Raw genomic sequence first — 26,036 nt, forward strand, 5'->3', positions numbered from 1 at the left:
TCATTGCCATTAAGTAGACTGATGACAACAAAAAGCTAGATGTTTGGGGGGGCTTATAAAAAGGTATGCAGGTTGATACGTTGGTGGTGGTGTTTTTTGGAGCCTTTCTTCACAGCAGACGGAATACAGGCTATGTTAAATTTTGTAAAAGTTGTATAAATCTTATATATAATTATAGTAGTATCTTTACTCTTAAAATATCAAGTTTTTGAATCTCACATGCTACTCAACTGCATTTGCCATCATAAATGGACATTTTTGAAAGCAGGAGAGTCTAAGAGAGAAGAGTAAAGAAAAGAAATTAAAACATGATAGCAACTCAAGGCTATAATTAATCTTTGTCTCTTTACTTCAAAGCTGAGGCATCTGGCTGAAAAAATGATCTTCTTGGGATAACGATTCATACAAATTAAGAGCTACCCTACTAGATGTGAGGACAATGTTCTCCTATTTCACGGAATGCTGACTGGGTGGCAGAGATAGTTGAATACCTATGCTGAAGGAGTGTAATGATTGTAATAATGACTCATTTATTTATCATATACATCTGTCTGATTTGCCCAGTCTTTTCCTCAGACTGTGAACACAGTAGAAGAACGAACTTCTTTCAGAGCTCTGTAATGTGTAGTGGCTGCAAGTTCTGGTGACTAAATAAACACTGAATACTAACACTGTGTGCCAGTTTTCAACAGGGCAGACTTGGATCAAAAGTGAATCTGGGTGTGCCTTGGGTGTGTAAGTTTTTCTCACCAATGCACCATCCTTATCCAGAGACAAAACAGATTTTCCTATCAATAGAAGGACAGATGTGTGTATTGACAGCACGCTGTTTAAGGAAAAAGAAAGGTGAACACGCACCAGTGCTGGGAACGGGACACTGCTCACAGGGCTTATTCCAGGCACGGCCGATGTTATAGGAGCAGCAGCACATTTTTTTGGTCATATTGAACAGGAGTTCTCCATCACAGGTCTGGTTGTCAGCATAATAATTTCGATAGCATAAGCTCCTTCTCATATCTAGGAGAGGGGGAAAAGAAGGCAGAGGAAAGGATCAGTGGGCAAAGAAACTGCAACCAGTTTCTGATAAGTATAAGCTTCCTAAAAAATGCATTCAAATTTGGGGATCCGCTACCAATTAATGTGTCTGTCATTTTATTTTCCTTCCTTTCTTCAAAGGCATGAAAAATCCATTCACCCTCGTGAGCAATATTCTACACTTAAAAGTGAGATACTGTGAGAAAAAGGCCTTTAAAAACTCCCTCCCTCATACTTTGTAACACAGAAATAAGGCATTATGGAACTATAGCATTAATAAACTTTACATGATTCTTTGCCCAGTCTCCTAGTAACAATGCTCTACTCTATTTGCCTTTAAATTTCTCATTTCCGACATATGATGTTATAATACCACAGGTCAGTGCTGTAAATATAATTGTGTAAAGATACACCCAAAAGTCAAACAAAAGAAGTGTTATTAAACAGTTGTCTTGGATTTTCCAACATTACATTAAAAAAAAAAAGGGAAAAAAAAACTTCTACCCACCCACACTAAGCAACCAACATGCCAAACTTCTGGTGCACCAAGAAAAGGATGAGCTCTATGAGGAGTATAAAGAGGTGGTATCAGTCTGGACAAGCAGCCCAGCCCTAAGCACTGATGGTTTATATATAAGCAAGCTATATTCGATGCTCCCTCTTTGATGCCTTGCAAATAATGAACAAAGACTGTATTTTCTTTTTTTGTTTGTTTTTGGGTTTTTTTTTGGTTGGGCAATGGGGGTTAAGTGACTTGCCCAGGGTCACACAGCTAGTAAGTGTTAAGTGTTTGAGGCTGGATTTGAACTCAGTTCCTCCTGAATCCAGGGCCAGTACTCTATCCACTTTGCCACCTAGCTGCCCCCACAAAGATTGTATTTTCACGAAAGACTCAGGCTTACCCATGCAGTTATTTCCACCATTAACTTGCATGTAGTCTGGAGGACAAATACACGTGTAGTTCCCAACTGTGTTATAACATGTTCCAGGTCCACAGATACCAGGAGTATCACATTCATTTACATCTGTAACCCAAAGAGAAGTGAGTCATTTATCCCATGGAACTGCCCAGATCTCACTGTCACTGTCCCTTCAAATACTGGAAGAAGAAACTTTCTCAGCACTTACTAAATTCAGTATTTAGAAATAGGGTCTTCTGCTCATTGATCTCTCACTTGTTCCACTTTATGCTTTTTTGGGGGAGTCAGGAGAAAACTTGAGGCAACACTACTTTTCCCCCATGACCCTCACCTCCCCATCTCCTAGTTTTATTTAGTGGTAACAATATATTAAAACCCTCAATAAGCAGATCTGTCACTTTATCATGGGGCTTGGGGAGACTGAAATGTGTTAATTTCCTAATCTTTAACTATCTTTCACTGAAAGCAACAGTGTACAATTGGCTTCCGTGTTATTTCTGTAAGAAGGTATTTTATCTTCTTTTTTAAGGCAGAAAGAAGTCTAATCTAATTCCTATAAATCTTACAGCTTCTAAGGTAGTACCCTGTAGGTATTCAACTGATTTCTGATGAGAATGACATATTACTAATAATTCATGAACTGAATTTGGATTCTCTTTGTAGCAAGTCTGATACCAGATATGCCAGGAAACTAGTTCAATTAGTGTTCTACCCCCTAATTAAAAGTGGTTTACTGAAGTTAGTTGAAAGTTCTCTGGGTCAAGGAAATTTCCAATGACTCATAAATTAAAGATGTCACAAAGCTTTCAATGTTCTTTGGAGTATACTTGATAACTATGTAGCCCAGGAACTGACACTTATACAACGTATCATCTTCTGAGAAAATCCATTTCAAATAAGCTGAGTAGGTAAAAAGGATAAGGGAGAGAAAGAAAAGGCACCACAAGACAATTAGAAAAAGAGAATTACTGAAAAATGGGATGGGAGAAGGAGTGCAAGACAATGTAGTATGAAAAAAATTTTCTTCAATATATATGACTACAACAACGTAAAAGGAAAGATTAAAAAACAAAAAACTAATCAAACGCTCTGTAATTATAGGGATCAATCAGTCACCTCAAAGAAGAGATGTCAGAATACACCTCACTCCCTTATCTGCAGAGATTAGGGACAACAGGTGTGGGACATTGCACATACCGTTGGACTCAGTTAATGTGTTGGTTAATTTTGCTTTTTTCCTCTCTTTTTTGTTCTTTGTGAAAAGGGAGAGCTGAGAGGGAGAGCATGCAGAGATATACTGGGAAATGAAGGTGTTATGAAAAAATATAACAATAACATTTTTGTGAAGACCCAAAAATTATTTTTCCTTAGAATATGAGAAATTGTCTAGCTTCCTTTCACAAAGGACCACAAATATCCTTTATCTTCACTAGAAACAAAGGTTGCTAAAACTTGCCAGAAAGGATACCATTTTAGATAGCTTAGAATAAGCTGATACATGCACTACTGTACTGTCCTACTTGGTTATACACGTACTTTTAAAGACTACAGTAACTATGCACCATACTCAAGTTATACTAGGAACTACATCCTAGTTTCTGAGATCCCCTCATGTTGCACATAACCTGTGAACCACATACCATCACACACTCGGGTTTCTTCATTCAAGTAGTAACCAGTTGGGCAGCGGCACTGGAAGCTGCCAAATGTATTGATACATTTCCCTCCTTGGCAAAGTCCGGGCAGTTCTTGGCACTCATCGATATCTATCCAAATGAAAACAATTGCATCATTTTTAGTTTGATGAAAGAAATTAAGAAAAACTAAAATACATCCATCTTAAGGGGGAAAAAGCCAGAATTACCTTCCAATATAACGGTGATAGGGTTTGGTCGAAAGCCTTCTCCTCCAGGGCAAAGAATCTTATATTCAGCTAGCAAAACAAAAATCAAAATGAATCTTCTAATCTCTAAATTCTTTATGCTATGTTATTATAAAAATTTTAAATGAACCTATCCAAAAAGATTTAATTTTTTAGGGACTTTTACTAGGTGTCTTCATCTTCCTAAAACCTTGGTATCTATGAGTAATTTTCACATCAAGGTTATTTTGCATAACAAATGCAGGGGGGGTGGGACATTCTCTTGAGTCACCTCCTATATTCTTTGACTCCGACTCCTTCATAACTACTTAATTTCTTAGATTCTCCTTTTGGTCTTCAAACAAATTCATCTCCAACTGACTTTTCACTATTAAAAAAATCTTTTGAAGGAGGGTGGTTCTAACCTGAGATTTTATCATCACAGGGAGCTTCAGTTAAGATAATTTCCTCTACCAGTAGACTGGCAACTGTTCTGCAATTTACAGTCCTGAGTGAGCTGCCTAAAAGCACTGAGAGGTTAAATAACTTGCTCAGGGTCACACTCTGTATGCTTCAGAGGCAAGACCATTCTTACATTGGGTTTAATCTTGAATTCCCAGGAATTACAGACTACTTTTAGTATGCAGATTGTTTTTTCTTTCAGATCCATTCCAAACAGTGATTTGGTGAAATTATTCTCTTATATATCTCATTGTCCTTTTGGTATTACCATTGAGTTCCTGTTTTTATTTATTATTCGCTGACTGATTTGAAGTTTTAATACTTTGTATTTTCCAATACAGTAACTTCCATTTTCTACTATAGTAACTTCCAGGACTCATTTGGGGACCTTCAGATTTTCTTTACTCCCAAGGTCCAAAATATCACATCACTTGTAATTGATTATAAGTTCTATTTGAAAGGTCAAATGTATGTTAAAAACTTTTACTCTTATTTATCCAGATCTGCACCTCTAGTCGCTTTATTAAAATTAAGAAACAGGGGCAGCTAGGTGGCACAGTGAATAGAGAACGGGCTCTGGAGTCAGGAGGACCTGAGTTCAAATCCAGCCTCAGACACATAACATTCACTAACTGTGTGACTCTGGGCAAGTCACTTAACCCCAATCACCTCACCAAAAAAAAAAAACAAAACCTGACAGTTGTTTTACAAAGACTTTTTCCTTCTTTCCTTACTCTAACTCCTGTTTCTGCTAATAACATCATCTCTCATTTTCCACATAGACAATTCCATAAACTCCATCAACCAGAACACCTCTCTAGCTTTTCTAGTCTGTCTAAAATCAATGTTTTCATGGTCAAGCCTACTGTAAAATGTCTCATACGTTTCCTAAACTACTGAAAATTCTTCATTAATTCCCTCAACTCCAATTTTCTTCTTGGATCTGAGGACCTGTACCAAAACTTTTGATAATGACCTTTATTACCCATAGCTCAAATGAGATAATATATGTAAAAGTATTTTGAATAAGATACTACATAAATGTTACTACCATAATTTTTAGATGTGAATCTCTCATACTACCTAAAAACCATTCTTCCTCCTATTCTTCTCTGTTTCTTTGGTGAATACTGCTATACTTGAAGTAAAGAAACACATGAGTTCAAATTCTGTTTCTAACATCTACTGTCTCTAAAAACCATGACCAAGTCACTTCATCTCTAAGCCTCAATTTCCTCACCTGTAAAATGAGGATACCCCCTACCTACCTCAAAGTATGCTCAGGTAAAGTGCTTTGGAAATTTTAAAGTACTACACAGACAACAATTACTGTCCTGCCCTTCACCCCATTCCCCAATCCCTCTTTTTTGGCATTTTTCACTCTTAATGAACTAACCTGTTCTCAGTTCTTGTCACTTCTCTCACCTACTCATATTACACAAACCTTTCATCAGTCACACCACAAATCTAATATGACTTCCCATTTCACAACTATTAAACCAACTGCTTTTCTATCTAAATATCTAAGTCTCCTTGATGTGTCATAGTTCTGAATCAACAGATTAAAATAAAAAGAAATAAAATGAATCAATGAATCTTTCAGATTTAAGCAACAGCGTACAAATGATCTAGGCTCAAAGAGTTTACTTTTCAAAATTACTTTTTACATCAATCCATATGTTACCCTTGGAACATGTCCACTCAGAACACAGGGCCTCTACCATTTTTATGATATGCAAAGTGCCTGGCCCACTGTGAATTTAAACAAAGGCTAAATGGAGTCCTATTTTTTGATACGCAAGTTAAAGGCTGAGCGATGATAAACCCACATGGGGAAGCCCTCCAAGGAATTATGCAGTGCTAGAAGAATTTACCTCCCACCCCTGCTTTTACTGTTGCACCCTGCAGAGTTGGAATAAAAAAAAACTGGATTAAATTATAATAATAATAAAAAGCAGGTAGATGCCAACTTACATGTGTTCACAGCGGGGCAGAGTTCACAAGGAGTGCCCCAAGCTTTACCCAGGGAACAGCAGCAGGAAGCCTTAGAAACGCCAACTCCAATTTCATTGCTGCACGAGGTATCTCCGTTGTCTCCTCGAGGCCGAATATCCAAATAGCAATTGCCAGATCGTGTATCTATTCAAAATGTACAGACACAAAAGTAATGGTCACTGAGCAAGAAATTAGAAATTCTCCATGAACATTTAGGGATCCAAATTCCCTTAAAAAAACTCCAATGGAAGAAACAACACCATCAATTACCTTCTTTTAGAGAAGGTTATTACCCTAAGGATGGAAATTCAAACTCATGTCAAAGAATGGCTAAAAATCACCTGATTTACCATTACAGTATTACTCTTACAGCACAATGAAGAAATGTACATCAGGAATACTGAAGATAAAAAGGGCTTCTGAAAATGCAAATCAATTCTGTTGAATCTCTAAACTTTCACATTACTGAGTTTTAGAGAAGAATTAAAATGAAAATGAATTTCTCAGTGCTTAAAAAACAAACAAAAAAGACATGTAATTCTTTGAAAAATATAATGATATCTTACCAACACAGCCAACTCTGGTGGGGTTCAGCTCAAAATCAGGTGGACAATCACAAGTGTAACTGCCTGGGGTATTGACACAATTCCCACTAATACAAGTTGTAGGGTCCAGACACTCATTAACATCTATGACAAAATAACAAGTACATAATTAATGCTTTATCCAACCCTTGTCACACTAGAGGAAATCTTGCACTCTTGCCACAGAAAAGTAGGATGGAATATGAAGTCTCAGCTTTAGGAATTATATCTAAGGAGGTAAATTCACCATGAATTTTGGGCCATCATCACAATCCTTTCCCCTAGGACATAAAGAACATTTAAATCTGTTTAGTATAAAATATAATCTTGAAAACTGGAAAAATATTTTAGCCAAGGTATAAAAAGTAAAACACTACCATATGACTAATTCATCAGCAAACATAAATTACAATAAAAGATACACATATGCCTATGTATGTATATGTACATATATATATATATATATGAAAATTTGTACACATACTTAATATGTATGAACTGTTGTCATGTAAAAGTAGGAGATACCGTCCTAAGGAAATCTGTTAGTTGCAAAATATGCCTTCCCCCACAAACTGGCCTTGATTCAGTCTGGCAAAGAACAAATATACAACTGCAAAAGCCAATCAATGTCTTGTTATTCATGCTAAAAGGATATATATCCCATCACTGATGCTATGTTAAATGTTTCCCATTCAGTTCCTATCCAAAAATATGCACAGCATTTCAGATATTTGGAACAAAGGTTTTTGACATGTTTTATCTCTATTGAGTCCTTTTCTTCAGTTCCAAACATTCACAATGATGCTCAGGTACAGAAACAAACTACCCACCAGAAGGGAGGGATGAAACATTCCTCCCACATATACCTTCCTTTTGCTCCTCCCTTTTTAAACTGATGATCCTGTTGTGGGTTCTACATCAAAACCACCTCCCCTAAAAGTCACATCTGGGAGTGTGTGGCTAGGGCCAGATTAATTTAAGGGATGCTTAAGTTAATATAAGTAATGTCGACACTTAGGAGCAACAGACCTAAAAATATATGACTGAGGGGCAGGTAGGTGGCGCAGTGAATAGAGCTCCAGTCTTGGAGTCAGGAGGACCTGAGTTCATATCCACCTCAGACACTTGACACTTACTAGCTGTGTGACCCTGGGCAAGTCATTTGACCCCGACTGTCTCACCGGAAGAAGGAAGAAGGAAGAAGAAGAAGAAGTGGTGTGACTGAGAGAGGTAGCTCCCTGAAGAAGTCATGAGGCAAAGCTGTCACTTGGGGTAGGTAGCTGCCAAGGGTGCAACACAACTCAGAACACAATTAGTATGGTAAAGTGAATGACTTTCAAATCTGAATCAGAGGAACTGGAGTTCAAATGCCTTGCTCTACTACTAACTACCTATGTGACATTATGCCTAGGTTTATTTATATTCACCTCTCTGGGCATCAGTTTCCCATCTGTAGAATCACAGGATTGGAACAGATGATCTCTAAAGTCCCTTTCAGTTTCAAATCTAAGATCCTATTACTCTTTTCAATACAACATTATAAGTGCATATGTTTATGACCAAAAATCCCTCCCTCATTGACACATAGTTATTCATTTTGTAATTAATTGAGTTGCATGTATTACAGTGAAGGTTTAAAAGTATTAGCATATACTGTTGGACAGTGAACACTAGGAATAAAATTTTCAAATATAGAGAAGCAGAACTTTCAGTCTTTAAGGAATGTTAATACTTTGTGGCATCTCTAGTGGTTTAGAAACAGTGGCGTCAAACTCAGATAGAAATAAACCATACGTAAGGATCCCTGCAGGCAGTAAACTGACTTAGAAAACAACATATTATCATTATTTTCTATTGAACTTTTAATTATTTTGTTAAATATTTTCAATTACATTTTAATCTGGTTGAACAGTATTTGGGAGTGTTGACAGTGTGCTTTTGACAACTCTGGTTTAGATGATTATATGCCCAGAGAAGAGCCTAGGTCAGAATAATGCTATGGGCAGAATCCAGGCAATCCACCAAGTCAGACTCTAGGTAGCTAAATAGAAGGTGGTTTTGAAATAGCCTGAAATTGAGGGTTGGATAGAAATAAAGGATCTATTTTTTTCTAAAGATCCTGGATTAGATGCTTAACTTTTTTTTTTTGTATGACAGACTCCTTTGGCAGTTTGATGAAATCCATGGAGTCTATTTTTTCATAATAATATTTTTAAATGCATAAAATAAAATATGTAGGGATAAAGAAACCAATTAAATTGAAATATAGTTGTCAAAATTAAAAGAAATACATTGTTCATAGAGCCTGGGTTAAGGATACCTGGCAGAGGCTGGAAGTAAAGTAGTACCTGGAAGGGTTACTAAAAATGACTTTAAAAGGCTGAACTGTAGGTGAAGTTAAGGTGACATGAAATGAGTAACTAGAGACCATGTACCTCTAAGTTAACATGTAATCACTTTTATAAGATTTCTTCTCACTTAAGTGAAACATTTAATATAATTTAATACTACTAATAATAATTCAACTAATTTGGGCTATGCTAGAGTGAACATGGTAGAGGCAGAACACTCTAGGCAGGTAAGAGAAAGGACAATAATCCCAGGATAGTGCCACTAAAAGTGAATCCTCTGATTTCCTGCCTAATAGTAATGGAAAGGTGGTAGTGAAGGCTGTGAGAAAGTCCTCTGTTTTGGATACGCCTTGAGCTCCATTTCACCACAGGTTCATAAATGACAAGACAGTTAAACCACACAGAGAGCCTCTACTTATCCACAACAGAAAGCAAGAAATCATTCTGGACTTCCAGATTCAAAATCTTGGAGTTAGCTTTCATTCTTCCTTCTCGTATAATTAATTTTTCTTTCTGAAGACTTTTCCTATGTAATCTCTCATATTGGGATCTTTTCTCTACATCTTCACAGTCAATTCCCCACTCCTCAATACCTGGAATAACGGGGAAACAACAGGACAAACATCAATCCAAACCCAGAAACGCCTTACCTGTGCAGTTCCCTCCGGTTCTGTCCAGTTCATAGCCAGTCTCACACTCACAGCGGAAAAGACCAGGAAGGTTGTGACAAGTCCCAAAGACACAGATATTAGGAAGAGAACACTCATCAATATCTATAAGTTGGGGAGAGAAAAAGAGAACTGTTGGTTAAAGGCAAAGATGAGAATATCCTTTTCTTTATAAGATGCTTTAAATTTTTAGCATTCAATGCATTATAGCGGCTCTTTAGGAATTAAGACACTTCCAGTGCTCAGTCAAGTGTTCTGATGTCTTCCCTGAGTTTTATATCACCTCTATCAAGTTAAGAAGTTTCATCTATTTAAATTCATTTACTCACTCTATTTATGAGTGTACTAGTCTATAACTCTGTATTCTCAGAGCCTAGCACAGTGTCCCACACAAAGTTGTTGCTGTTCGGTTGTTTTAGTCACAATCTGACTCTTCATGAGCCCATTTGGGGTTTTCTTGGCAAAGATACTGGAATGGTTTTGGCATTGCATTCTCCAGCTCATTTTACAGATGAAGAAATTGAGGCAAACAGGGTTAAGTGATTTACCCAGGGTCACACAATTAGTATGTCGAGGGCAAATTTGAACTCAGGTCTTCCTGACTCCAGGCCCAGCACTTTATTCACTGCGCCACCTCGCTGCCTTCCATACAAAGTAGGTACCTTCTAACTCTGCTTTTAATAATCATGATAATGATGATCATCTGGCTTAGTGCAGACATGTGATTGGTTTTAGCCCTCCTGAAGCTCAGATCTCCTGAGCACAGGTGATCCACACTAGCCTCTGCCTCCCCAGTAGTAGGGATTATAGGTATGCAACATCATGCCCAGTTGCAGGAAAGCATTTTCAAAGAGGGGAAAACTGCATGTATGTGAGCTTTCCATTAGAATTGAATTTTTTTCTTTTTGGTGATTGTCAGCTTCTAGTGATGGACATATACTAGAGTTGACTAGGTTGAGGAAAAAAAAACAAAAAACTTTTAGTCATCTAATTAAGAATGGCTTTCTATAGCACATTTCCATTAAAGTTCTCTTAAAATATATTTATGTTCCATGAAACGTTACTCTCATTTCTAAGCTAGATATAAATTAACTTCAGCTAAAGAGTGCATTCAGCATAGTGTCTGTAAACATGAAATAGCTATAACTATATTAGGAACTTTAGAAAAATCACACTGAAGTATACAATATGTATTTAATTCTGAGTTTCATTGTTCCCAAATACCTAAAACATAAGCATACGTAGGCTTCATCCATTTCCTGGACCTAAACATTACTCAAATGAACTACAGGACAAACTCAGTTTGCAAATTTGAAAATTACTACTCAGAATTCTTTTTAAAAAGGTGTTTAAAGGCAAAAGGATGTTGTGTTCAGTATCCTTCCAATTCACCAATAGTAGGCAATGTACTGGGAGTTCTTATTTCAGTAGTGGGGATGAGTTGGCATTAAGTCAACCACACTTACTTGTCTGATCTCCCTTATGACCACTGACATGAATTTGTAAGAGAGCTGGCTAAGATTCAGCCTGCAGTTTACTGCCACAGAGCAAAGTTTTTCTCTTCATGAAAAGAAATGGCCCATATGGGAATTGAAGTCATAATTAACTGAGCACCAACCTGAAGCCAGAACATAGTAGAGTAACAAGTATGGTGGGTGCATCATATTTTAAAATAATAAAGCATCAACACTGCCTATTAAGTCACTGTGGATTCTGAGCTCACATATTCATTACCTTCACAAGCTTTTCCATCAGCGCTCGGCACAAATCCCATATCACATTCACAACGATATCCTCCAGGGGCATTGAGGCACTGCCCATTTCCACAAAGGTTCAGATTTTCTGAGCATTCATCAAGATCTAAATTTAAAAAAAAAGAATTTCAGTTTACAGTTATAATAATTACTATTAATTGCCAGCCTGAAGGCTAGTGAGTACTTCTATTTCAAGGCAAGTCAATTCATTAAACATATATGTGCCAAGTTCTGTGTAAGGGTGCTAGGAAAGCAAAGACAAAAACAAACTAATCTCTGCCCTCAAGATGCTTACATTCTATTGGGGAAAAGAGATAAGCAAATACTAAATATATATCAAGTAATTTCCAGGAGCAGAAATATGGCACTAGCAATCAGGGGATCAGGATAGTCCTCATAGATAAAATGGCACTTGAGTTGAGCTTTGAAGAAAGTTAGGCATTTTTTGAGATAGAAATGAGGAGGGAGGGTATTTCCTGGACAATCTTGTTTTCCCTTCAAGACTAGCCCCATTTTGGGATCTCTAGTTATATTAAATTTTACAAAGACTCATCCATAATAATTTAGAACACATAAGGATCTAGTTGGGTGATTTTAACTAAGTCGATCTAAGTTGATTTGACCACATAAGGAAATACACGTTGTATCAAGAGTGTGACTCAAAATTAAGTTTCTATCTTAACTGAGTCCTTTGAGAACTGGAAGAGAGTCAAATAGCAGATAAGAACTCATGTGGGTGACCAATTTAAGGAAAGCATACAAAAAATTCAGAACTAGGTTTAAAAAAAAAGTTAATGTGCTACAATCATATGCTGATTATAGAATAGAAAATTAAAGAGAATTGAGCGATCCTCTATTCTACTTAATACTTAAGCATTACTAAGAAATGACTCAAAAAACTAAATTAACTCTTTCAACTCACAAAAGCAGCAATGTTCCTGAGGACTTGGAAGAAATAATGGACTTCCCTAAATTACTTAATACCTGGGGATTATAGATATGTAAAAAGTGAATTACAAATACATCTGCATACATGTGTAAATATAGATATACCTATGAGAAAAGAACATAATATATAATTATATGGTTTTACAATGTTTAAATACATGAGTGTATTTAGAAATAGAAACAAACTTCAGGATATACTAGCTCTATTTGGGTTAACTTGGTCTGAGAATACTGCTGAAGGTAATTAAGTTTAGGAGACCAGTGAAACAATGCTATAAAGCATAGGTTTGGCTACAATATAATATGTATACAATAACTACTATGGGAATAATATAGAAAGTCTATAAATATTGAAACAGTTTCTGAGTTTTCTATAAATACTGAAAAATTATTCTGATAACAGATCAACAGATTGGGTCAATATGGAAAAGAACAAGTAATCTCAGAAACATGTAATTTAAATGGATAAGAAACATAACAGGGAAGATGCTGAATGGTGACAAACTAAACTTATTCATTGGCCAAATGGCACTTCCTAGAAACTACACAGATTTATAGACTGAGGAAGATGGAATGTGGTATATAAAGGATAAAGAGATGGGCCTTGGAGTAAGAAAGCTTCTCAAGTCCTGCTTTTGGTACATGCTAGCTGAGTGATCATAAGCAAGTCACTTAAACTCTCAGTGCCCCAGGCAATTAAGACAAGACCAGGAGCAGATGAGGTGTTGATCAGCTTCAGTAGAAGCAATTTCCACATCAGGAATACTCTACACAGATGAGATTGCAGGTTCGGAACAAAAAACATATTGAGCATCTTTCAAGACAACACAAAGTTGGTTACTTCCTGGAAGCAGTCCCAAACTCTTGTTTTGGATGATCAAATTTTCAAATACCTAATATTCCCTTATAAAAGTGGATGGTGATTGACCTATCCTTCTGTAATGCATTGGTGAACTGCAATATATATGGACAACTTATCTTTTCCATAGGTTTTCACAATACTACCATGACATAAGCATCTTCTCCCCCATTTCAAATAAAACTTACCTATACAAGTGAATCCATCTCCAGTGTACCCTTCCTTGCATAAACAGCGGTAAGATCCCATTGTATTTTTACAGTCAGCATGTTGGTTACACATATGTGTCCCATTAGAGCATTCATCTAAATCTAAAAGGAAAGGGAAGAAAGAAGTTCTATAATAATAATAAGACATTGCAACCTTCAAAATGCTTCATCACCAAATATGTTTAAATTTTCCTTACAAGTTTTAATAAGAAACCTACACAGCTTACAACCAGCTCAGATTTTGAAGACTTCCAAACTCACCTGTGCACTTAATGCCATTGCCAATCCATCCTGGGCTGCAGCTGCATTTGAAGCTCCCTGCTGTGTTGGTGCAGACAGCATGCCTGTCACAATTATGTGCTCCAATTTCACATTCATTGATGTCTGGAAAAATAAAGACTGGTTTTTAGTGTTCAGAGTTAATTCTTTTTTTACTTCTAAAATGGCATGAATTTTCAGTCACTGAATTGTTTTCCTTGCTTCAAACAGGATAAATTAGTTTAGCACCAATGTTTATGACACATATGCCCTTCAAATGGCAATTCATAAAGGAATAAAGCATGATGAATTGCTGTTTATTTTGACCATCATTAATTAACATTTTTTAATATGAAGTCAATATAAGGAAGAAAAAGTGATCTCTTTAAAGTTGTAAGATAATATTAAACTACATTGTTTTTTATGTTTATGTGCAAGTTCATTTTTTCTGTGAGGATGTTACTGGATCCAAATTTCTGACCCCTGGTTCTGAAAACCAAGCTCATAATACTAAGAAAGCTCTTTGAATTTCTAGGGTATGAAGGGACTTGATATGCTTCCATTTCTTGCTCACTGTGAGGCAAGGACAAGTCTCCACATGTCCTGATCCCTTCCTTAAATTTTAGAAAGTACCACTGGCATTTAGAGAATTATGCCTTGTTGCTTTGATACATTTTGAGAACTATGGAGATAGTCCCTAAATGGATCCTAAGTAATTTTCCTGATTCCTTGGAAATGGCCAAAGAAAGCACAGTAGCCAATAAAAACAAGAGGTATTATTATTATACAGGCTCAATTAGGGGAAAAAAAACATGCTTCAAATTTCTCAAAGGAGGTCTGAAGTGAAATACACTATTTATCTATTATTTTTATTGGCTTGATCATGTTTTATAACCTTACATATGACCTTTATGTTCTGTAATGTGAATACAAAGAAGCAAATGGAATTTGCAATTTCTTTATTAACATTTTACTGGATTCATTACTGGAGTATACTGCTATGTTATATAAAACTAAAGTTTCCACAAGAGGCAAGGGTATCTATCAAATAAGGTAAATGGCAGTTTGCGAAGAATTTGAGTTATTTAAATGGGGCCACTGTCATGAAAAACCCCCAGAGAAGGATTAGATCCCCCTTCACAAGATGTAGTATTTTTAAAAAGGACATACCCTGGGTTAACACATTACTACACAGCAATGGAGGCTTAATTCTCCAGTCACATTTTCTTTAACCAGAAGCAGGAATTTGTAAGATGATAATATCATCCTGAACAGGAAACCAATGTCTGTTACAGATCTTACTGGAGGTCAAGGAAGCTAATTTTGGCATGAAGTGGAGGAAAAGGCTAACAAGAATTTCTAGAGGTCACTTGAATAACGACATGAAACAGAAACTACACAAGTAACTTGTGTTTACTCTTTTGATTACTTAAGCAAAATTAAAAGTTTTGAAACTGCTTTGGAAATGCTTGATGAGATAGATACTCTGTGTTCAAACGGAAGCTTTAAAATAGTCCCATGATCCCATATACCCTTATAACTTTCAGAAAATACATAAGACAATCTAAAAAAAAAAAAGCTTGCCAGATTGTTCTGCCAAAAATCTTTTAAGTCACTAATAAACATTAAATAGAATGTTTTCATGGAAAAGTTCTTTTATAATTAAGTCATACAGTTGCTTCATTTTTGTAACATAATCTTGGGAATATAATGCAGACATATTAAATGCTAACCTTTGCAAAAGAGAACATATACTCATCAGTTTCAGGCTTATCGTGATTTGTATTTCTTCTGAAAGCCAATTAATTCCTTAGTGGTTGGAAACTACCTTTAGCTGTCTGATTGACTGACAGAGCAGGACTCCCTTCCACAAAAAGGGAAAGGACGATGCAAGAAATACCATGCTAACCAATGGAATCTGAAGAATAAGTGATTTTTCCCATAACTGGTTTTTCTAACTCATGAGCAAACAATTTTCATCAAATGTTTACAAGCAGGACACAACACTACCTTTTCCCTTTAGGGAACCACTACATTAGCATTAGATCTCCACGATTCTCTTCTGAAGTCAACATAATTCTCCTACTTTAAGCTCTCAAGATCACAAGGAAGGACAGGCTGAAACAATAAAACTAAAGTCATGGAAATACTGTACGACCTAAAGTATTTAGAAAATTAGGGAATCTAGAAGCTGAATGCAAACTCAGAGATCATCTAGACCAGTCCCTTTGTTTTACAAATGAGAAAACTGAGGCTCAAAGGAGTTAGGTAACTGACCTAAGTTAAATTCAATTTATTAATTCCACTTATTGGGTGTCTCCTATATAACACCATGCGCAAAAGACAGAGTAGGTACTAGACCCCAGGTTTCCTGAATTAGTCCAGGGTGCTTTGCAGTGTATCACAATCCTCCAAGCTCACTTTTCTTCTGGACACTCGGGTTACTTGTTTTCTTTCTAGGTTGTCAGAATGAAATAAGTAAAGTTAGATTTAGTCACTTAAATCTAATTACCTTGAGGTCTTTCCTATTTTCTAGCTATCAAAGTTTAAACATTTCCTAGTAAATGGTTTCCTTCAAGCATCTTTGGGTAAGTAAAAGTCTCCATGTTCAGTTTCTTTATGCATACATTCAGCTTTGAAAATCTCTTAGTAGAGTAACTGTCATAAGGGTTGTACCCTAGCTCTAAGTGCTACCCTGCATCAGCAGAGGGAGCTTCCTCATCTTGGAAGTTCTTCCAATGAAATCACAGGTCCAGTCCTGATTCCTATCTTAGATTATAGAATAGGGTCTGCAGCATATCCTATAATGAAAACATGGACCAAAAGAATGTAAGCTCCTTTGGGAGCAGAGATTCTCATTTTTGTCTGTGTCCAGCAACTCGCACAGTCTGCCTGTCACACAACTGGCTCAGATAAATGTTTGCTTGCTCACTTGATTCTATGACATAATTCATATATATGTATATCTTTGGGAAAGCTATCATTTCCATGATCTTCACATGTAATGCAATGCAAGGTATGTATTAATTACTTTCATAGAAAGAGAGTTGGACCCAAAACTATCCCAAATAAAATAGAGAGCCATAAGAGGAGAGGGAAAATATTACATTCAAACACACATATCTTTAATAAAACAAAGGGAAACATATGCAAAAAAAACCCAAAAAACAACTTGTAAAGTACATCTTTTTCTGTACAAACGTTCCCTCCCCCACCACTGCCAAGTTTGCTCCAGTGCAAAAGAAATAAGTCAACAGAAACAAAGACATTCAAATATGAGGCTGACACTCCATTCTTCCTTGGTGCCTAGTCTACCTCCCTGTCATACAAACAATCTTAAAGAGTGCTCAATGGACATTTTCCCAGGCAGACAAAGGGAGTGATTTGAGTAAAAACCAGGAGAAGTTTCTAAGTACACCCTCTTCTTATGCCTGACATTACAGCAATCCCAAACGCTTGTGGACTGTGTTAATAACAAACAAAATAAGAAACAAACTCTCTCCTACTTACGTAGAATGAAAAATGCAAATAGCTCCTCACCAAGTAACATTAAGAATTGTGCATAGGTATAAGGCAAAATCTGCTAGGGTAAATTATGACTTCTCCTTGATTACACATTAGGAGAGGCTGTTCTATACTAACAGAGTAAGAAAAGAAGGGAAGACTGACTTTAAGACTGCTTGGATCTGAAAATCTGAACAGAGAATGGAAACAAAACTATCTAACCGAACACCCATGGAGTTTTTGCAGGCTGATAACCATGGGATTAAGTTATTAGTGATAAGAAAATGGAGAGAAATGAGCAAACTATTTTGCTGACTGGTGATGACTTTGATGTGTACTGTTATTTATTGTGGGCTAAAACTTTCTATTGACATTCCCTTTCTATGTACAGGTTCATGTAACAAATATCACAGAGAGATCTGGGATTGAATTAGCATAGACAATCTCCAGTGTGGCAAATTCTGATTCTAACTTGTCTGTGACTTTGTATATAAGTCCTGAGGAATTGTTTAAGGTGTACAGAAGTCCAGTGACTTCCCCAGGGTTACACAGTTAGTAAATGGCGGAAATAGGATTTGAATACAGGTGTGCCTGACACTCTCAGTCAGATACTCTATCCACGCTGCCTGTATTTATTTATGATGAATGTATCCAATTAAATCCATTTACTTAGGAAAAACAATCGCCTAGTTTAAGAAAAGGAATTGCCCAGGAATTTTAGAATTTACAAATGAAAGTGATTCACACTGACAGCTCCTGGCAGGTATAAATAGACTTGTGTAGCCATATCCTTGCATCAACTGTCTTCATGAAGAGACTCTGGTACTATCAGTGCCTTCCATTCAAGATTTCCCTTCTGTTTTGCCTTCCAAAAAGGTAAAGTATCATGCTTTGGGTTGGTTTTCTAATTGCAAACAGGCACAATGAACAAAGAAGCTATATCCTGGGTCACAAATTAATTTCAGTTTTCTTAAGCCAGTGTCAGGCAAGATTGTTTTTCTAGGTGAAGACCAAGTGCCTAAAATTTAGTGCATTAAAGGTTTCAGGAAAATGTATGTCTATCTTGTAAAATAGAATATTCTCCTCAACAAAACCCACATTTTTAGGATGCTGAAGAGGAAAAACAGAAATCCTTAACATCTGTGTGGGCTGGGAATGTAAGTCAGTGGGTGGATTTTGAAAACTGCATGATTGGGGGGAAAACATGTTTATTTGTTAAAATGGAAACAATCATTAAAGACAAGGGTTTAAAAATATTTAAACCAAAATATAATGGAACCCAGAAGATGTTTCATAATTTTAATGAAACAGTTTTTCCACTTTGAAATATCATAAATTGATATTATTTTTAAAGGTACATATATGTATACATATACATATAAATATATTTAAACTGGTGGATAGATCTCTGTTGCCTGTCATCAAAACACAATTTAAACCCTGCTCTTTCATGTTATTTTATATGTAGCTGGTTTATTATTCCCATTTAGGAGACACTACTATCACTATTTATACTTGTTGCCTAGAAAATTATAAACACTTGTCTTTAACATGGCCTTCACTAAGAAAATTTGACCATATTATAAGCTGTGAATTACCCTACTTTTAATTTAACAAGCAGAAGCATAGCCAAAAGAAACCTAGATCTCCTAATTTTTTTTAACTACCCCATTTAAAAAAATCATTTTAAATTCTATTTAATGCTTTTCCAATTCTGGCTTTTAGATCAAATACTCCTTTAGTTAAACAGGTGTTCTTAAGTTAAAGTCTGTGAACTCGAATTTTTAAAAATATTTTGATAACTATTTCAATATAATTGGTTTCCTTTGTAATCCTATATATTTTATTTTATACATTTAAAAACACTATTCTGAGAAGGGGTCCATAGGTATCACCAGACTACCAAAAGAGTCCATAGCAGAGAAAATGTTCAGAACCTCCAGACTTTTAAATATTTGTCAGCAGTGGAATTAACAGAGCTCCCCTATTCTAAAGAACCAAACACTTTTCACATGAACCTATATATCCTGCAAAAAAAAATCCCAGTGAGGAACATCTAAAAATCACTTCCACAAGTTTACAATTAGGAAAATTGAGGTACAGAACACCTTGGTTATTTGTACAAGGTTATAAGCCAACTAGAAATAAAACCCAAGTCTAACCTGGTTTAACCATCAGACCAGATTGTCTCATAGCATGGAAAGCAAAGCAGTCACTGTGTTACTGAGTCTGCTAAAGGGTTGTCTGAATTCTATCAAACTGAAACTTAATCATAGGCTATGATTTTAGAGGGGAAAAAGAGAAATAATGAAATGCTGGTCCTTAGGGAAGGATAAAGAATTTCTTGGATTTAGATCTATTCACATGTCTCTGTACACATCAGTAAAAAGCAGCTGTTACTAATGTACAACTGGTAATGCTTCATCCAACATACAATGTAAAACTCCATCCAGCCTTTACATTCTTAGCATCTATGTAAACTAAATGTATGTAAAATAGACATTTCACGAAACTAGTGGATAGAGGCCTGGACTTGTAGTCAGATAGACCCAGGTTCAAATCCTGCCTCAGGCAGATATTGGCTATGTGATCATGGACAAGTTAACTTCTACAAACCTCTTTATGAAACGAAGTTTCAGCTGAATTGTCAAACTGCATAGTGGAAATTTGCGTTGGTGGAGGGAATTCCCAGTTTCCTATACTGCTGAAATCTTAGATCTGGATGCCACACTTAACAAGGGCCTTTTAATATACCATAAAATCTAACTTCACTGTATATACATCTAAGTTATACCAGCACATGCTGGCATTAAATTTATCCCAGTTTAAATATTCTACCCTCCGTGGAATAATGCAAATACTATCATAAGTGACTAACGTGTTGACTGATTTTGCTGTACTCCTTTTTTCCTTCTTAATTTTTTAATCATTGCTATAAGGACTGGCTTACTGGGAAGAGGAACAAAAGATATCAATAATATTTAAGATAAAAAATTTGTATGCTTATTTTAAAATGGCCTGAATGCTGACATCAGTCAAATTCATCATTTTCATTAAAAATTTATCAATAGAAACCCTATTAAAATTCCTTGAAAAATCAGCCTTAGCTTTTTACCTTATAGGTTAAGGAAATTTTAAAAATCATCCCAGATATACTCATGGACAAGAATTGGAAGCATAGATTTCCAAAGATCCCACTGCTTAAAGACTTCCTCACCATATTCTCCAGTTTTTTCTTCTATCTATAAACATCAATATCCTCTAACTTGGGCTAAATTTCAGTCAGCTTACTTGATCCAAGTCCTTAAACTAGCCAGGCACTGAGTAAAGTGAAACACTGTTATGACCCACTTTTCTCAATTCATTACTGCCAGACCACCAACTCCTTTCCCAATAGCCTGTATTTATACTGGAAGATACAAAATAAAATCCGAACAACCAAAACATATAAAGAGGACTGTATGTACCTGTTTTGTTGGTTAGAAGGAAAGAATCTACATACTTTTTGAACAGTGTCTGGCACATCTCAAAAAAATTTAAATCAGTCAGTCAAAAAAGATGCAGAACTAAATATCATTGAACAAAATTGAGTGAGTGTCAAAGAGACTTCATCTTTCTGCCTAAGTTTGTCATTTGGCCAGGATTTGTGGTTCTTAATACAATATATTATTAATGTCATTATCCTGTGCATCTACAAGCTTGAACCTTAGCATTCTTGGCCAGTTTGAAATAACAATGTAAATTTGGGCTGTACTGAAATATTTTGATATAATTAAGTTAGGTATCTGTACATTCACCACTTTGCCAAGCTGCAAATATTTTAGAGTTCATTTCAAGCCATGAGAGCTTGCCAAACTAGCTTTTGGAATAGATGTATGTTATTTGAAAATAAAGTATACAGTTACCTAATTCAAACCCAGCATGGACTCCATTACGCTTTAAAATTATGTTATGTTACATGTTATTTTCTATTATATTAAAATATAGGTAACTACAGTAAAATTTTATTGTTATCTCAATTTAACATTTCTCCATACTTAAAAGTGTTAGCCAAAGATCCATAAAATATCACCATTTAAAAATAGTGCTTTTCTGTTTATAAATGTATATGTGTGTGTCACACACACATACATATATATATATATATATTTTATATCCTTAGTAAGCATTTTAAAGAATTTTTATGCATGTTATTAGGTGATGGCATAAGACAAATACAACTCTAAAGAGTCTGAAACCAGCTTATTCATAAGAATCTTTAGGTTCAATGCACAGAGGATGAATTAGGCTAAAGCAAGTTAATGCAGTAAAATCTCATTAATTCAAACAATTTGGAAGAGAAACCAGTCTAAAGAGGTGAAAAGTATTATAGTGTTTTTTGAAAATAACTTTTTGTTACTTTTCAGTTATATAGCAAACTAAGCTAAATAGCTGCTGAAAATAGGGGCCTTCAGCAATTTGCTTTAATGAAAGGTGGCATGGAATATAGAAAGACTGTTAGACACAGACCCATATATATTCCAATTCATATACTTAATTATTTGCATGACTTTCAGCAAGCCACTTTCCCTTTCGTGAGCCTCAGTTTTCTCATCCACTAGAAAACGGGTATAACCATACTTCACAACCTATCTCACAGGGCTGTGAGGAAAGCCTTCAGTGAACATAAAAGTATCAAATAAATGTGAGCTATTGTTATTATGAAGAAGTAAAACAACCGATAGTTTGCAAACACAGCAAAAGTCTGCAAATAAACGACTCTAAATAGCTTTTAACATACATTGCTGCCAGACTGCTGAACAACAAATCTTCTGCAATGCAGCCTCATTTCTGCCTTTCATTTGTCTAACATACCTTTCTGAAATGACTAAGTCAGAAAACTTTAGCTCTAAATTCTATCCAAATGGATCACAAATTCTGAACTCATGGAGGCTGCATTAAGGTTTATAGTAATTCAGGATGTTCCAATTTATATTTTAATAGATGTTAAAGTAGAATGTAACCCCCATGAGTCCAAGGATAGCTTCATTTTTGTAATTTTTTTTCTCCAGCACCTACCAGAGCTCTTTAAACAAGGCAGACACTTAATAAATGTTTATTGAATGGAATTTAAATTCAGGATGGATCACAAACATACTAACAAAAGTTGCTATCTCAGTCACTTAATAGCTTATTATTCACAATTTAAAACATACCTGTACAGCCAGTTGTTCCTTTTTTGCCTGAATATCCCATGTCACAATGGCAGATGAATGAGCCTTTCGTGTTCTCACAGGTGCCACTCAGACAAATGTTTGGATTAAGGTCACATTCATTAACATCTGGAAAACATTTTAACAGTGATATTCGTAAAGAATTTTTCACATGATATTGTTAGTTATCCCCCTGAGATAAAGTCACTGTGATAAACATATACCTTAAACCAAAAATATTTAAGTATTTTTCACAAAAATTTGAATATTATTAAGTTTTAAGGTACTAATTCATATTTACTTACCAGTTTCCTATCTATCATTCGTAAGAATATGTACAGAAATTTGATGAATTCTCTGTCAGGCAACAAAAAGGTACAAAAATGATATAACATTCTTGACTACAGGCCCGCTATAATATATAATACTAGCCCTGGACAACTAGCTATCTGGAAAACTGTTTTCAGCTTTCCTGACTCTTCCTAATGTCACTTGATTGATGAAATAGTGAAAAATTCAAGTTGTCACTTATTTGTATTTATACCACACAAAACAGGCAGTTTTCAATGATATTTATTCACTGAAAGACTGCACTCTGCCTATCTAGCTCAGTTATGGCATCTAGTCAACAGTTATCGACTCTATCTCTTTCCCATACTGATAAATTATTTTTTTTACATTTTCCTTATTATTATTTTTTAATCTGCAGGATTTCTGTTAAGAAATCAACTACTCTGTTAAGAGGGTAAGACAATTATTTTTTAAACAGTTTAAAACAGCTATTTTTTTTAAAAAAACAATTATTCTGTTAAGAGAATAAAAAAATGGCATATTCATCAACCAGTTCCCATTATCTTTCTCCCAGACAAAACAACTTAGTTGTGCTGAACAAAAGCTTTCATTTAAGCCACAATGCAAAGGGTTAAGGTGACAAAAAATAACTTATAAAAGGCATTTCACAGCACTAGGTCAAACTATATTTCCATCAAGTTCAGAATTCTGTGTCTGACAAGAATGTGAAGAAAACAGTGCTTGTCCATCATAACATCAATTTCAAAAATAAAGAATATACCCTAAATATCCTTTACTTTCCTCTTGATAACTTGTTATAAAAATGTTATTATCCACTTTCTTTGCTTAGCTGACTAAACCTCTGAGTGACTAGACTGATTAAGAAACATTGGTCCTTTTGACTTACCTACACAGGTCTTCATGTCCTCGGATGCCATGAACCCATCAAAGCACAGGCACCTATACTCTCCAGGTATGTTTGTGCACTGACCTCCATCACAAATATTAGGGTTATCTTCACACTCGTCAATGTCTACAAAGGAAGTAAAAACACAAAACTGAATTGTCTATGTTTCATTATGAAGTAGATAAAATCATAACAAACCCAAGACCATTGTCTTCCATCACAGAAATGAATCCTAGAATTTCAGACTTAGAAAAGACTTCAATAGCTATCTAGTACAAAACTATAACTGAAAAAAGAATCTTTTCAACAATACATATAGCAAACTTTCATCCAGACTTTGCTTGAAGACCTACTGTGAATATGAATTCACTCCCTGACAAGGTAGCTCATTCTGCTTTTGGACAGCTCTAAATTGTTAAGAAGTTTTTCCTCACATCAAGTTTAGATTTTGCTTTTTTACAATTTCTAGATATTTCTCCTAATTCTGTCCTCTGAGGCAAGCAGAATAAATCTAATTCATCTTGCATGTACCTGACCTTCAATACTTTAAGACAAGCTATTATTCCTTCCCTCTGCCCCATCCAAAGTACTCCCTTCTTCAGGCTAAATATCCTCAGTTCCTTCAACCAACTGTCATGAAACTCATGACATTTCACTACCCTACTTAACCTTCTCTGGATACTTCCCAGTTTATCAGCATCCTTCTTAAAATATGATGCTCAAAACTAAACATAATAGTTTAGCTGTAGTCTGAACAAGGCAGAGTACGCAGAACTGTCTCCTCCTTATTTCTGGAACCTGTGTCTCTCAATGCAGCCCAAAATCATATTAGCTTTTTTTTTCTTTTCTTTCTTCCTTTTTTTCTTTTTTTGGGGGTTGGGGTGGGTGGGTGGGAGCTGCAGTTGACTCCTACTGAGCTTGCAGTCCCATTGAAATCTTTCAGGTGCAAATGAAGTTTTATCTAAAATCCCAAACAGATTAAATGCTCTGGGCAAAAAAAAAAGGGATTTTTATCATGTCATTAGCATTAATGTCAGCTGTGACACTAGACAGCTCTTACACTCCATTAAAATTTTGTTATATTACTATTAGCAAAATTATCTCCTATCTGCATTTATCCCTTTAAAAAGATCTAAGAACCATTTCCCTTTCCTCTACTAAGATGCTTCATCACGGTGGGAAGGTAACCCTGATTTTCCTAAGGCAATGCCAGTGGAGTACAAATTCTGTAAGTTCTTATACCACTCTGGAGATGCTTTTAGTGGAAGCTGGATAATAGACCATATTTATTTTCACAGGACCAATCAAGCTAAGTTTTTCAAATGCTCAAATGTTTGTTCAATAAGTGATAAATTTTTTGTCTATAAGAAAGGCAGAGGATGCAGTAAATCAATGAACTTTCTTGTAGTTGCAAACATCAAAACCATATAATAATTTTCTCCTATATATTGATTATATTTTCAAGATATATACTCTAATAGACCTATAATGCCAAATGATTCCAAATCCTCTTTAAGAATAGCTGGGACTTGCTCTCACATTAGGGTTCTTATAATGAAATCAGTAGTTTGAGTGTAATAGTTTAAGAGTCTAATAACTTTTAACCCCAAATTTTATTCTAGCCATTCTGTTTCTTACTGAGGTTATAAAGACTAAACCATGGCCATGAGATTAGGAAATATTACATTAAGGTTTTGTAAAGTTATCTCTGTTCTGATTCAAAATCCACCTCAGATAAAAAATGTCTAAGCCCATTTTTCATTTTAAGGTTTTGTTCTATACATCTGTAAGATTTTCACCAAACAAATGTAATTTTAGTTTGTGATATGGAAGCAAATATTCTTTGGCCAGTCAATGGAGATATCAGCTTTTCTATTACATTGAGCTTATGAATCCTTAACCTCAAAGGAAGTGCATTCCTCCCCCCCGCCCACAAAACAACTTTCCCATTAAGGTAAGGTTTAAGAATTACTACAAATCACAAATCTGAAAATATTTTGAGCACAAATTAAAAATCATAGCTCACTCTAGATTTCTCTAAATGGTCATTCACTTGTTCAACCTACATGACAATTATATGCAGTTCTATAAGTTTGTTTTACCTTGATGCTTTCTTCTTTGCATCTCAACTATTCCAGGAAAATTACAAGTATACTACTATTACTATGTTAAAAATAAGTTGCAGGCATTTGAGGCTCCAAAGAAGCTTTATTTGACTCTGCATTAGCATTTGCATTC

General features: G+C 35.5%; 1 protein-coding gene across 1 annotated transcript in view; it reads right to left on the bottom strand.

The window, feature by feature from the left end:
- Positions 1-26,036, bottom strand: part of FBN1 (fibrillin 1) — a 303,144-nt gene that overhangs the window by 61,323 nt on the left and 215,785 nt on the right. The window contains exons 30-41 of the mRNA XM_027860924.1: positions 23,799-23,924; positions 22,604-22,729; positions 13,908-14,030; positions 13,626-13,748; positions 11,611-11,736; positions 9,859-9,981; positions 6,840-6,962; positions 6,253-6,417; positions 3,820-3,888; positions 3,596-3,721; positions 1,938-2,060; positions 859-1,017 (exon numbers count right to left, since the gene is read on the bottom strand). Coding sequence (XP_027716725.1) covers positions 859-1,017; positions 1,938-2,060; positions 3,596-3,721; positions 3,820-3,888; positions 6,253-6,417; positions 6,840-6,962; positions 9,859-9,981; positions 11,611-11,736; positions 13,626-13,748; positions 13,908-14,030; positions 22,604-22,729; positions 23,799-23,924 — 1,512 coding nt within the window. The remainder of the gene's footprint in view (positions 1-858; positions 1,018-1,937; positions 2,061-3,595; positions 3,722-3,819; positions 3,889-6,252; positions 6,418-6,839; positions 6,963-9,858; positions 9,982-11,610; positions 11,737-13,625; positions 13,749-13,907; positions 14,031-22,603; positions 22,730-23,798; positions 23,925-26,036) is intronic.

The sequence above is a fragment of the Vombatus ursinus genome, unplaced genomic scaffold, assembly GCF_900497805.2.
Source record: "Vombatus ursinus unplaced genomic scaffold, bare-nosed wombat genome assembly UNPS02014335.1, whole genome shotgun sequence".
NCBI lineage: Eukaryota > Metazoa > Chordata > Mammalia > Diprotodontia > Vombatidae > Vombatus > Vombatus ursinus.